The 13,989-nt window shown below is 39.5% G+C and overlaps 1 protein-coding gene across 48 annotated transcripts in view; it reads left to right on the plus strand.

The window, feature by feature from the left end:
• EP400 (E1A binding protein p400) overlaps positions 1–13,989 on the plus strand; it is a 120,537-nt gene that overhangs the window by 17,674 nt on the left and 88,874 nt on the right. For 10 of the 48 annotated variants that reach the window (XM_070629330.1, XM_070629339.1, XM_070629334.1 and 7 more), the window contains 4 exons: positions 555–665; positions 11,205–11,295; positions 12,730–12,837; positions 13,376–13,761. In XM_070629330.1, the coding sequence (XP_070485431.1) occupies positions 555–665; positions 11,205–11,295; positions 12,730–12,837; positions 13,376–13,761 (696 nt within the window). The remainder of the gene's footprint in view (positions 1–554; positions 666–11,204; positions 11,296–12,729; positions 12,838–13,375; positions 13,762–13,989) is intronic. The other 38 variants (XM_070629347.1, XM_070629370.1, XM_070629346.1 and 35 more) reach the window with 12 other exon arrangements.

Below are 13,989 nucleotides of genomic sequence, written 5' to 3' on the forward strand. Positions count from 1 at the left end.
TCCAGGTTGGACCATTTTTATTTTCCAAAAGGTTTATATGATTATGTTGAGGATTTCACCTCTGTTGCCATGAAATGGTGAAATTAATTCTGTGTTTGTACACCAGTGGTGTCTGTGGACTCAGTCCCCCTCATCTGTGTTTATGAAGAGAAAGAAAACCTTTTTTATAACTTCTTGCCGAAATAGACCTTTGTCCTTCTGACCCACGTATAGTGGGCAGTGGAGAGGCTGTTGTGCAAACTGCCTGTGAGGTGGTTAGGGCTTAGTTACTTGAAGTCTGTTTGCCATTCCCATTTTAAAAATTTGAAGTTGCAGAATCTAAAGATATTGCACTTATGACTTTACATTGGAGTTCCTGCAAGATTTGCACTTGAGTTAGATTGTTATGTTATAAATCTGTCATAAATCAGTTCAGTGTCCTTTTACAGGATTTTATGCAAAATTCCATTTTTAAACACCAAACATCAGTGAGCTATCAGCAATAAAATTCTAACAAAATTTTGAGCAATCTTAAAAATTAAGTTGCCTTTTTTTCTCAAAATATTTTCTCTCAGGTAAAGGTTGTGACAGGAAAGGATGGGCAGACTGGTACTCCTGTTGCTATAGCAACCCAGCTTCCTCCAAATGTTTCTGCTGCTTTTTCATCCCAGCAGCAACCATTTCAGGTACTTTTCGATGGTTCTAAAATGTAGTCTCATCCCAAACTTTTCCTTCATCCAGATATTTTAACCTTCGATTTACTATTTGCTCTTCAGCATTTTTTCCAGAGCCCATTCCTTATTTTTTTAAAAAAGTCTTCCTGAATATAAAATTATAAAATTAAATTGCATGAGTAAATGACAACACAGATCTTAATGCCTTTTTTTTTTTTTGTATTGACCAATAATGCAGTAGTAGCTTCAGCATGCATGTCATCTAATACTTAGAGTCCTGTTGAATGTATGCTTAGGATTCCTTGTGTGCTGTTTTAAATGTTGGTTCTTTCTTGTGTCTTCTGTCTGTACTTTTGAGAACAGTGCAAAACAGAACAAGAAAAAAATTTAAGCAGATGATAACTTGATATTTTCTGCAGCTATGAGAAACGCCGAAGTGAAGTGAAACACGCTTCAGCAATCATTAGAATCATACTTCTAAACAGATGTTAATTGAATGCAAATTAATTATTTTTAATTTTTTGAAAATTAAATCTCTCAGTGTTATATTAGTAATGCCAAGAATCTAAAAGTATAGGTCAGATTCTAGTAGTTTTAGAATAGATTGTGCTGGGTTCTGAAAGTACTTCCATCTTTGTGGTGATATGTTTTTAAAAATTTTTTTATTTTTAATTTTGATATAATTTCAAACATATAAAAAGTTGCAATCATAGTACAAAGAACTCCGCTTACATCCTTTACCCAAATTTATCATTTGTTAACTTTTTTCCCCATTTGCATTATTTTCATTCCCTCTTTCATATATGCACATACACACATTTTCCGCCCTTAAGTATTTGAGAGTAAGTTGCAGACATCACCCGTCATACACTTGTGTCCCTGACTCTTGTAGCATGTGTTGGGTAGGATATGTCTGACCCAACTACAGTACAGCAGTCAAATCAGGACATTCCACAGGGATACAGTCTGTTAAATAAGCTAGAGCTCTCGTGCCGATTGTCTCTTGGCCTGATGGTGTCCTGTGCAGTTATTTTCCCCAGTCTGGGGGAAACAGCCCATTGTGTTTAGTTGTCATGCCTCTTTGGTCTTCTTTAATCTGGACCAGCTCCTCAGTCTTTCATGGCCTTCACAATTTTTTTTTTCCTGCTGATGAAGATTCACCCTGAGCTAACATCTGTTGCCAGTCTTCCTCTTTTTGTATGTGAGCTGCTGCAACATCTGGCCACTGACAGATGAGTGGTGTAGATGTGCGCTGGGGAACTGAACCCGGGCCACTGAAGTGGAGCGCGCCAAACTTAACCACCTGGCCACTAGGGCTGACCCTCACATTTTTTAGGAGTACAGGCTAGTTATTTCATAGTATGTTCTTTGATATGGGATTGTCTGATGTTTCCTGTGTCTGATTCAGGTCATGTATTTTTGAGAGGAATACCACAGAAGGAGTGCTCTGTCCAGCTCCATGTGTCATATCAGGAGGCCGTGGTGTCTGTTCCTCCTGTAATTGGTGATGTTCACTTTGACCTCTGGGTGAAGATGGTGTCTACCAGGCTTTTCTAGTGGGAGGTTATTATTTTTCCTTTGGTAAATGATAAGTAATTTGGAGACTATGTAAATATCTTGTCTCATTAAACTTTCAACCACTAATTTTAGCATCTATTGATGAGTCTTGCTAGAATCAATTACCTGAGAGATTGCAAAATGGATTTTCTAACTTCATTACTCCTTCTCCATTTATTAATTGGCATTCTACTGTAAAGACAAACTTTCTTTTTTCTTCCATTTATATATTTATATATGGATTCTTATTTTAATCAGTGGGTTATAGTATGTCACTAACAGTATTTGTTTGCCTGAAGTTACTTAATTCAATAAAATGCACTCTTTTTGGTCTATAGTTCTATGAGTTTTGACAAACACATGAAGTTCTGTAAGCACCACCACAGTTAAGAACCAGAGGAGTTCTGTCATCCCCTAAATGTCTCCTCATGCTACCTCTTGGTGGTCAAACCTCACCCCTCCCTTAACCTTTCTTCTCCATCCCAGTGAGTTTGCCTTTTCCAGAGTGTAATATAAATGGAGTCATACGGTATGTTGCCTTTTCAGTCTGGCTGCTTTTACGTAGCATAGTGCGTTTGAGATTCATCCAGGTTGCTGCATTTACCAATAGTTTGTTTCTTTTTTTGCTAAATGGTATTCCATTGTATGAATGTTCCCAAGTTTGTTTATCCACACACCCTTTGAAGGACATTTGAGTGTTTCCTTTTTGGCCCTAATGAACACAGCTGCTGTGAATGTTCATATGTAGTTTTTTGTGTGAACATAGGCCTTCATTTCATTTGGTAAATACCTAGGAGACGGATTGCTGGGTTGTTTAGTAAGTGTATGTTTAACTTTATAAGAAACTGCCAAACGTTTTTATGGCTGTACCATTTTGCATTCCCACCAACAATGAGCATTCCCATTGTTCTGCATCTTCCCCAGTACTCACTGTCAGTTTTCTTTCGTAGTCATTCTAATATGTGTAGTGGTTTTAATTTGTATATCTCTAAAGACTAATGATGATGAACGTGTTTTTATGGAGTCATTTGCCATTTACATATCTTCTGTAGTGAATTTTCATTTCTTTCATCTTTTTTTTTCATTGAGTCATTTGTTTTATTGTTGCATTTGAGAATTCTTTGCATAATCTGGATATAAGTTTTTGGTCAGATATAAATTTGCACATATTTTTCTCCCATTCTGTAGCTTATCTTTTTCTTCTTGTATGCTATTTTCACAGAGCAAAAGTATTAAATTTTTGCATTCTATTTTATCAACTTTTTTCTTTTATGGATTGTGCTTTTGACATATTAAGAACTCTTTGCTCAACTCAAGGTCACAAAAGTTTTCTATGTTTTCTTCTACAAGTTGTGTAGTTTTATGTTTTACGTGTAAGTCTATGAGCCATTTTGAGTAAAGTTTTGTATATTGTGGCAAGCATAAGTATAGGTTCATTTCTTTGCATATCAATGTCCAGTTGTTCCAGCGCTGTTTCTTAAAAGGACTATCCTATATCCACTGGATTGACTTTGAATCTTTGCCAAAAATCAGTTGATCCTATCTATGTGGGTTTATTTCTAGACTCTGTTCTCTTCCGTTGATCTATGTGTCAATCTTTTTGCTAATGCAACACTGTCTTGACTACCATAGCTTTGTAGTAAGTCTTGAAATCAGATAGTGTGAGTTCTTCAGCTTTGTTCTTTTTCACTGTTGTTTTGATCATTCTAGTTCCTTTCTCTTTTCGTTAAATTTTGGAATCAGCTTGTCCATATCTACAAAACATCCTGCTAGGGTTTGGATTTGGATTGCATTGAGTGTGTTGACCAGTGTGGAGAGAAATAATACCGTGACAGCCTGGAGTCTTCCAGCCCAGGAGTGCAGTCTCTCTCTCCGTTTGTTTTGGTCTCCTTTGATTTCTGTCTTTTTCTTAAGATTGGCACCTGAGCTAACAACTGTTGCCAATCTTCTTCTTTTTTTTCTGCTTTTTCTCTCCAAATCCCCCCATACATAGTGTATATTTTGCTTGTGGGTTCCTCTAGTTGTGGCATGTGGGACACCACCTCAACGTGGCCTGATGAGTGGTGTCATGTCGGCGCCCAGGATCCGAACCAGTGAAACCCTGGGCCGCCAAAGTGGAGTGCATGAACATAACCACTTGGCCACGGGACTGGCCCCTTCTTTGATTTATTTCATCAGTGTTTGTACATCATGCCAATTCTATACATATTTTGTTAGATTCATACCTAAGTATTCCAGTTTTTCCGTGGTATTATAAATGGTACTTAAATTAAAAAAATTTTTCTAGTTCATTGCAAGTGGATAGGAATACAATGGATTATTTGAACCTATATTCTGCAACCTTGCTAAACTTACTTATTAGTTTTAGGAGCTTTTTTGTAGATTCCATGGGATATTCTACATAGAGAATCATGTCTGCAAAGAAAGCAAGACTTATTTTTTCTTTTTTTATCTGTATGCCTTTTATTTCATTTTCTTGCCGTATTGCACCATCAGGGACTTCCAGTATGATGCTGGATAGGAGTGGTGAGAACAGACATTCTTACCTTCTTCATGTCTTAAGGGGAAAGCATTTATCTTTCACTGTTAGGAGTGATGTTAGCTGTAGGTTTTGTAGATGTCTTTTATCAGGTTAAGGAAATTCCTTTATTCCTAGTATTTATCATGAATGGATGTTGAATTTTGTCAAATGTTGTTTCTGCCTCATTCACATGATCCTGTGATTTTTCTTCTTTGGTCTGCAAAAATGATGAATTTACATCATACTGACGTATAATTATAAGCAGGGAATGCACAGATCTTAAGTCTTATGGTTTGTTGAGTTTGGCGAGTGCCCATGTAACCCACATGCCTGTCAGTATGTCCACTTCCTTCAAGTCCCCTGTGCCCTGCCAGTCATCTGCTGCCTGGCCCCCCCACTATTCTTTTACTAGTTATTTTGATGCTCAAATTATCTGTAATTTGATCAGTTGGAGCCCTTTAAAGTGGCTCTAATATACATTTGACAAATCCCTGTTACTCTCTCAGCACTTCCTTACTTTCTGGCACGAAATGTTTAAGGTTCGTCTTGCATATGCTTTGCTCTGGCCCAGGAATCAATCATTTCTCTGAGGAGCCTGGTTCCTTTTGGTGGGGAATGATAATTTGAACTCAGTATTTAGGTGCTGCTTCTGATAAGTTTGATTCAATTCAAGATAAGATTTCCTAAATTGGAGATTGTCGGAAAATTTATTAGTGAGGCATCTTTCTGTAATGCTTAGAGGAGTGTAATACAGTCATGCCTTTATAGACCACATTGATAAATGTTTGCGTAAGGATGGTGGGACAATGGAAGGCACGAGTGCCTGTAAACTTGTGAAAAAGATGAGCGGTCTCCACAGTGACGCAGGTTAAATCACTCTGATTTACTCTACACTCACTAGATTACCAAGATTAACCTGGACAGAGTCTGTTGATACAGATCAGTGGGATTCTCATCCACCTTTGATGGGAGTGTAGCCTGGAAACATCTGGAGACATTTGCATGATCTGGAAAAGGTGACATGGGCAGACTCTTTGACCCAACAGCATACTGTAAAGATCTTCTCGTAGCCCCAAACTGGAAAGAACCGAAATATCCACTGGCAGTAGAACAGGTCAGTGGATGTGCGCGTTCCTACAGAGGAATGCTAATGAGAGTGATCAGGAGTGAAGATGACCAACCTCGTCGCCTTAGCGTGTTGGGGTGGGCAGGTCTCAGCAGCACCATGTGAAACAAAGGGCTTCCAGGAGAACATGGGTGCAGAATTCTTTCAGTTAGGGTTCACTAGTAAGCAAGCCAAGCAAATATCGTGTGGAGATAAATCTGTAGGTGATGGTACTACAAAGACTGTTCCCACAGAGTTCAGGGAGCGAGTGCGTTGGTGGGGAAGGGGGCGGCTCTCATGGCACACGAGGTCTTTAAGGCATGAGTGGTAGTTTATTTCTTAAGCCTTGTGACGAGTACATAGGTGATTACTTTATTATTATTCTTTTAAACTATATGTATAAGTTCTTCCACTTTCCTTCTCAACATTTTGAGAAGGAAAATTCCAAACATGGAAGTCAGAGTATTCACTGAACACCTACATCCCACTATTTAAATTCTATGATTAGTTTTACTATGCTTTTAAGTCACGTTCATATGTTTTATAATTTCTTTTTTTTTTTTAAAGATTTTATTTTTCCTTTTTCTCCCAAAGCCCCCCAGTACATACATAGTTGTGTCTTTTTAGTTGTGGGTCCTTCTAGTTGTGGCATGTGGGATGCCACCTCCACATGGCTTGATGAGTGGTGCCATGTCTGCACCCAGGATTCAAACCAGCGAAACCCTGGGCCGCAGAGGCAGAGCGCGTGAACTTAACCACTCGGCCACAGGGCCAGCCCCTGTTTTATAATTTCTTATGTATATATGATTATTTCATGATAAAAAATATTTAGGAGACTAAAAGAAGAAAACCAAGGAGTCTCCATTTTGAATTTATAGATCTTTGAGGCAAATACTGATGGATGTCTAAGGAAATAGGAAAATGGAGAGTCTATCAGAAAAGAGTTGAAATGAAAAGCATATCCTTTGTTTACTTAGGGGAAAAAACCCCTCAGGCTGAGTTTTATTTACAATCAGTTGTAGAATTTTATACTGACTGATCTATATTGACTAATGAAACTCTAGAAATAAATTCAGAATTCTCTGTATTACATGTGTATTAATTTCTACTTCCAGAAGATTTTGAGGTACTATTATTGAGTGCAGAGGTGTTTTACCACATATGTACATACACGTACACGCATGCACACACACATTTATTTATAAAAAGAACCATTTTAAGTAAAGGGTATCTTTCAGTGATTTTTCTGTTAGAGGAAGTGAATAATTATTCATAATTCCATCATCCTAACCCAAAGATTTTTTTTATATTACGTATATACCAGTTGACACCATGTATTAATATTTTGTCATTTCATTACAATAATTCTCATCTTAATGGCTCCTAATATTCCATCATTTTCAGAAACTAATTCATTAAACTATTTTTCTAATTTTAGGTTATATCTCTTCTATTTAGAAAAAATTCTTAAGAGCAACATTAGTGAATCTAGAAAGTCTTAAGTATGTGTATGGTGCTCACTATTATTGTCACTTTGTTTTTAGCTAAAAGTGCTGGTAGAAATTTTGTCAGTGGTCCCAGTTTTATTGTAGTGTTGCCAGCACTGTTAAGCATTCTAAAAAGAGTTTAAGACATATTCTCAGGATGAATTTTGTTATTTGCAGTCAGTTTTAGGACTTTTATAATAAACTAGTCTGTTGTTGATTAAACTCTAGGAGTAAATCCAGAGTTCTCAGTGTGTGTGCACATACTGCTTTCTGTCTGCTTCCAAAGGGTTTGAGGCGGTATTCTAGAGTCCAGTTACTGTATATAAAATAATACCATTTTGTTAGATCTTAAAAACCATCCTAACTGAAGATTATTTTTCAGTGATTATGATGTTAGAGAAAGTTAGTAATTATAGTTCTGTTCTGTAACCCTACCCTTACTGTTGTTCTTTGTTCTTACATATGTGTGTAGGGTTAAAAGTTGGATCAAGTGTGGGGCTGGCCCTGTGGCCGAGTGGTTAAGTTTGCGCACTCAGCTGCAGGCGGCCCAGTGTTCCGTTGGTTTGAAGCCTGGGCACGGACATGGCACTGCTCATCAAACCACACTGAGGCAGCGTCCCACATGCCACAACTAGAAGGACCCACAACGAAGAATATACAACTATGTACTGGGGGGCTTTGGGAGAAAAAGGAAATAAATAAAATCTTTAAAAAAAAAAAGTTGTATCAAGTGGTAGTTCAGCTTGTTGTAATAGACACACTTTAAAAAGGAAAGCTGAAATGGTCTTTCCGCTTCTGCTTCCCTCGCAGTTACCCCTCCCAAGTGTGTGTGGGGAGACTTAGAACCTTGAATTGAGAGACCTTAGGTGATCTAACCCAGAGTCCTTTCCACTTACAAGTGAGTCCTGTTAGGATACTCAGAAAGGTCCTTGTCTCATTCCCTGACCCCATTCTGTCCTTTCAGTGAGTGAGCACCTAGCTTTACAACCACCACAGTTCTAGTTAGTTTAGTTTATTTGCTTGTTTAAATTGGGCAGAGATTTACCCCCTAGTAACCGGCAACTGCAGCTGGTGGTCTTAATTTCTTCGTCAAAATGACACAAGTCTGTTCCTCTTTCAATTGGCAAGTATTCTCAGTTGCCTTTTCTGTGAGCTACATCCCTAATTCCTTCAACTGTTCTTTTTCTTGGTGTAGCTTCTAGACGCCCTGTAAGTTGTATTGTCTTGTATTGATAAAGTCTGTTTTGATGTTGTCTCTTGTAAAATGGGTTCCATTTTAAAATGGATTCAGTTCCCGTCAAAGGATATTTTCTTTGTGAGGAGTTTTTCTTGAGAGTTCTGGTAAATCATTGCTAATTAAAATCAAGTTTGTATTTTAAAGACAGCTATGTCTTTCCCAATAAAATACTCATGGAGACAGGATAAAACTTAAAATCATTCTAGAACCAAGAGTCCTTGGCAATCAGGAAGTTAGGAAATGAGAGATTGGCCCTCCCTGTCAGTGTCTTGATGAGCAGCATTGATTTTAATGAAGCGCAGTTTGTCAGTTTTTTCGTATAGATATCCAGTCTTCTAGAGCCATTTTGTTGAAAAGACGTCTTGTTCCTTTGGGTTGCGGTGGAGCTTCTGGGAAGTGATAGGACTGTGTAGGTGCGGGTCTCCCCCTGGGCTCTCTGTCCACTTCTTTCTTGTCTGTCTTTCTGTCCACTTCTTTCTTGTCTGTCTTTCTGTCCTCGGGCAGCGCTCTGCCATCCTGACGACCGACCCTTACGGTGAGCCTTCAAAGCCCAGTGTTCCTCTTGCTCTTTTCTCAAGAGTCTGTTTCCAATCCACTGACCTCGGCGTGCCCACTCTGCTGTTGAGCCTGTCCAATGAATTTTTTATTTCAGATGTTTTATTTTCCAGCTCTGGAATCTCCATTTGGTTGTCTTTTTTTTCTGTCAAATTTCCTCCTTCATTACAACCTGCTTTCTTTATGTCCATGGGCATACTTATTAAAGCCCCTGTAAAATCCTTGCTGCTAATTCTAGTATGTGGGTTGTCTTGCTCATGTTTTCTTGTTCCTTTGTGTTTTGGAGTAATTTTGAATTGGATCTTGGATGTCGTGAATGATAGGTTGTAGACTTTGGGTCCTGTTATGTTCTGAGAGCATTGAGTGTTTGTCTTTCAGTTAGTTAATGTGATTGAATTGAAACTGTAAACTGTCTCCCGAGTTACAAGGCAGCACCTGAAATCTCACTGTGCTTTGTTGGCCTGACTTTGAAGTCTGTTATGTGTGGTTTAGGAGGCAGCCAGAGATTAGGGAGAGGACTGGGGGCCTCCCTGTCCCCAACTGTCTCCTGTGGCGATTCCCCCTAACTACTAATGCTGTATTCTCCTGTTCTCCGGCTAGTGAGTGAGGCTTCAGGCCAGGGAGGCTCTGTGTGTCTCTGGGTCTGAGCCGGTCCACGTAGCACAGACTGGAGCCTGCCCTCATGCCAGGTGCTGTAAAACCTGACACCTTCTTGGTTCCATTCCCTTCTTGCAAGTATCAAGTCCCATCCTGTATCTGCCTGCCTTTTCATATTTTTATATTTTGTCTAGAATTTATGTTTGTTTGGAGTATGTTTGGTCCAAAAGGAGGTACGTGGCCATTACTGGATACAGAACCCTTTATCAGTTTCTTTTGTTAAAAAACCTTTTTCATTCTATAAGTGATACATGTTCATTGTAGAACATTTGGAAGCTTTACAAAAGTGTTCACACACAAATTATAAATTGCTTGTAATCCTGTCCCCACAGATAACTACTGTTCACGTATTGTCTGTTTTTCAAATCATTGTTTTCTCCCTCTCTCCCTCCCTCCCTCCCTCTCTCTCTCTCTCTCTCTCTCTCTCTCTCTCTCTCTCTGTCTATCCCTCCCTCCCTCCCTCCCTCTCTTTCTTCCTCCTCATCTTCATTAAATGTAAACGGGAGTGCTTATTTTCCCTTTTAATTACTCTGAAGCCTTTCCCCATGTGAGGCAGTAACCTTCAGCGTGGCTGGTACCGGTGGGGTAGTGTCCATTCCTAGGGCTTCAGGCGTCTACAGCGCCCCACGGGGCAGTTACTTGTTTAGGCATCTGTAACTTTTGCCTTTCAAAAGCCTTGCTAAGTGGAGTAGATATAACTGAATCTTTAAATAAGCAACTAGTGATTGTTAAACATCATCCTCCGCATTTAGTGTCATTGCAGGGATGATGCAGAGACGGAAAGGTGTAGTGCGCCCAGACTTGGCTAGTTTTTCTGTCTTTGCCAGTAGCTTTTCATTTAAACATTTTGAATAACTTACATATATATTTCACACAGCTCTATATATCTAGTAGGGTGTTAACTGCAAAAATACTATTTTGGAGATCCAAGTTAATTAGATTGTCATTAATTGGGTTTGAGTGTCATTTTCTAGTAGGAAGACAATTTCAACCTTTCTTTTTATTATTCAGCTTTTTGGGGAGGAGGGGTATCAGTGATGACAGGTAGTGTGACTGATCAGGGAGGCTAAGCTGCATAGTCATTAGATCTATGACTAATGTTCCCGGGCATAAGCCCTTTTGCCATTCTGTGTGCAAAGCCCATACGTTTCTGAGGGGCTGAGGATTTGGATTGATCTGAAATTCCATTTAAAACCAGAATACTGTATCTTTCCCAAGTCCTTTTTTTCTTCCTACAGAGGTAAGTTAGAACTTTAAATTATTTATTATATATAAATATACATTATATATGTATATTTAAGTACATTTGGTAGATAACATTTCTCTTATTTTAAAGGAATGAGGTCAATGTTTGGGATAGTTATGATAGTTTTAGTTTATATTCATTCTTGTAATACAGTTAAGTTAATCAAAATCTCATTTTCTTTTTCAGCAGCAAGCTCTTGCAGGGACCCTGGTGGCAGGGGCCGGAAGTGCGATAGAAACGGACCCCTTTAAGAGGCAGCAGGCGGGACCCCCGGCAGGTATGTCCTGGAACGCAGGCTCCAGTGGCCTCAGGAGCCAGTCAGCTTCTTAACCTGGGAGTTACAGTGCAGTGGCCACATGTTTCCAAAGCGTGAATGCTGAAGAGCTTACTTTTGGTTAGTTTCTTTCTACTTTGAAAGGTAGTTTTTCTTTTGGTGATTATCAGCTAAACAAAATATGTAACTATTACGTGCACTGAAGTTAGAAGTTTGTTAGTTGAATGGATGTATTCCATTTTGATTTTCTATGTGCATCTGTAGGCTGTTTAGTCCCCATGATATGATTAAATGTAAAACCATCTGCCTTTTCAAGTTGTCATTCATTTTTTGCAAACTGAATTTTTCTTCAAATTGTAGACTCAATACACATTTTATATAAAAGATTCAAACAGTTGAGAAGGGTATAACTGAAGTCTACCTCTGATTGGGTATTATCTGCCCACTCCCTAGACAGAGACATAGCTGCTAGTAACGTTTATGCATTTTCACAGACATGCTTCTGTCCACACACAAGCATTGTTACATTTGTGTCACTCTGAAAGATTCAGATGTGGTCTTTTGTACACTGTTCATGTCTTTAATATTAACCTACCCCAGGCCATCTTTCCCAGTCATGGGCCTTCTTCTTTTTGATGGCTGCATAGTATTCCATCGTATGGGGGTTCCTTCTTTAGTCATTAGACTTTTTGTTAGTGCTCATTTGTTAGTACCACCTTTTTTCTGTTATAATCAACACAGTGTCATCTAGTGTCATATTTTTTTTCTACATGTTTGTCAGTATATCTAAAGTCAAAACTAGAAATGTAATTGCTAGAGCAAAGTATATGTGCAGTTAAGTATTGGTGATGCTAAATTGCCCTTCAAAAGATAGGGCCAGTTTTCACTCCCATCAACAGTTTCTGGTTCTCTTACAGTTTGGCCGTTTTATTAAGTACGATTAATGTTTTAATCTTTGTTGATCTGATGGGTGAAAAATTAACTCTTTTGTTAAGATGTGGATTTCTTTAATTTTGATAAAGTTACACAGTGTCTTTTCATGTCTTAATATTAACCATTAGTCTGTCCCTCTGCTAGCCTTTTATGTTCTTTGCTCATTTTGTCTGTCTGGTTGTTGATACTTCTCATATTAATTTGTACAAGCTTTCTGAATTTTGAGTAAGTCAGCCTTTTGCCCGTTCATCTGTGTTGCAGATACTGTCTCTTAGGATGTTGCTCGTCCCTTGCTTTTTTATGATGCTTTTTCTTATGTTTGCAAATTTTTAATGAAAAGAAATTATATTTATCAGCCTTATCTTTTATGGCTTCTGGATTTTGGTTCATGCATAGAAAGGCCTCCCTGTGCAAAGATTATGAAAACACTTACCCATGTTTTTTCTACTACTTTTGTGGTTTTATTTTTACATCAAACTGCACCTTTTCTGAAAATTATTCTAGAGCAGTCTAAGAGACCTCGACTTGAAGTGGGTCACCAAGGGGTAGTTTTCCAGCACCCAGGGGTGAATACAGGAGTTCCTCTTCAGCAGTTAATGCCGACAGTTCAAGGTAAGACCCAGCGCCAGAACTAGATCTTTTAGCTCAGAAAGAGGGAGTGCAGAGAGGTCTTACAACCAACCTCAGACTAAAGTGTGTGTAGTCGAGGCAGCATATTTGAACTGGTTTCTGAAATTGGGATGTTTCTGAGTCCCAATTAATATAGCATAAAGAAACCCTTGGAGACCAGTTCTTGTCACTTTAATGGAGCCACACGTCTCTCATTGTCCTCAAGCTTCTCTCCAATTTTCACTTCTGTATTTTTCCTAATTGCTGCTGTGGTAGAGACACCCTGTGGTTATTTGATACCTGTTCTGCTTTGATGCTAACTTGCAAAGGTCAAGCGCCTTTCTTTCCTTTTCTGTGCGCTCATTTATAACCTTAGGCCTGATATAACACGAGTTTCCTGCCAGTTCAGTTTCCCATTTGAGTGTGTGGTGGTTCTCAGTGATGGGTCTGTGACAAGCATGAGGATGTGAAATCTGACTCACTTGGTAGGATGCTTCTGAACTCCGAAGTCAGTGCTGGCGGGGTTTTTCCTCTCTTACAGGAGGAATGCCTCCCGCCCCTCAGGCTGCTCAGCTCGTGGGACAGAAGCAAAGCCAGCAGCAGTATGACCCCTCCACGGGGCCTCCGGTGCAGAATGCCGCCAGCTTGCACACTCCTCCGCCACAGCTCCCCGGCAGGCTACCCCTAGCCGGCCTCCCTACCACGCCCCTCCCGTCGGCGCTGCAGTTTTCACAGCAGCCGCAGATGGTAGAGCCTCAAACACAGCTCCAAATCCCAGTGAAGACTCCACAACCAAATGCCCCTGTCCCTGCGCCTCCACCCAGCCAACTCCCTGCTCCTCCTCCACAGCCTGCACAGCCAGCCCTCCACGTCCCGATGCCTGGGAAGGCGCAGATGCAGGCCCCTCAGCTTTCATCCCAGCCGCAGGTACTCTGGACACCTGTTGTGTTAGTTAGAAACGGAAGGAAAGGCAAGATATGCATTTGACAGGGTGGTGTGCTATGCTATAATTTGCACATTTCTCTTAGCAGTTTACTCTCCCACTTTAGAATAGTTAGTTAATTCAGTAGTCGCAGCCTAATTTCATTTGGCTCTGTGATGGTAGTTATTATTAAAGTATCAGGAAACAACAGGATTCTTGTGGCTGCTCTCAGT

This window comes from Equus przewalskii, chromosome 7, assembly GCF_037783145.1.
Source record: "Equus przewalskii isolate Varuska chromosome 7, EquPr2, whole genome shotgun sequence".
NCBI lineage: Eukaryota > Metazoa > Chordata > Mammalia > Perissodactyla > Equidae > Equus > Equus przewalskii.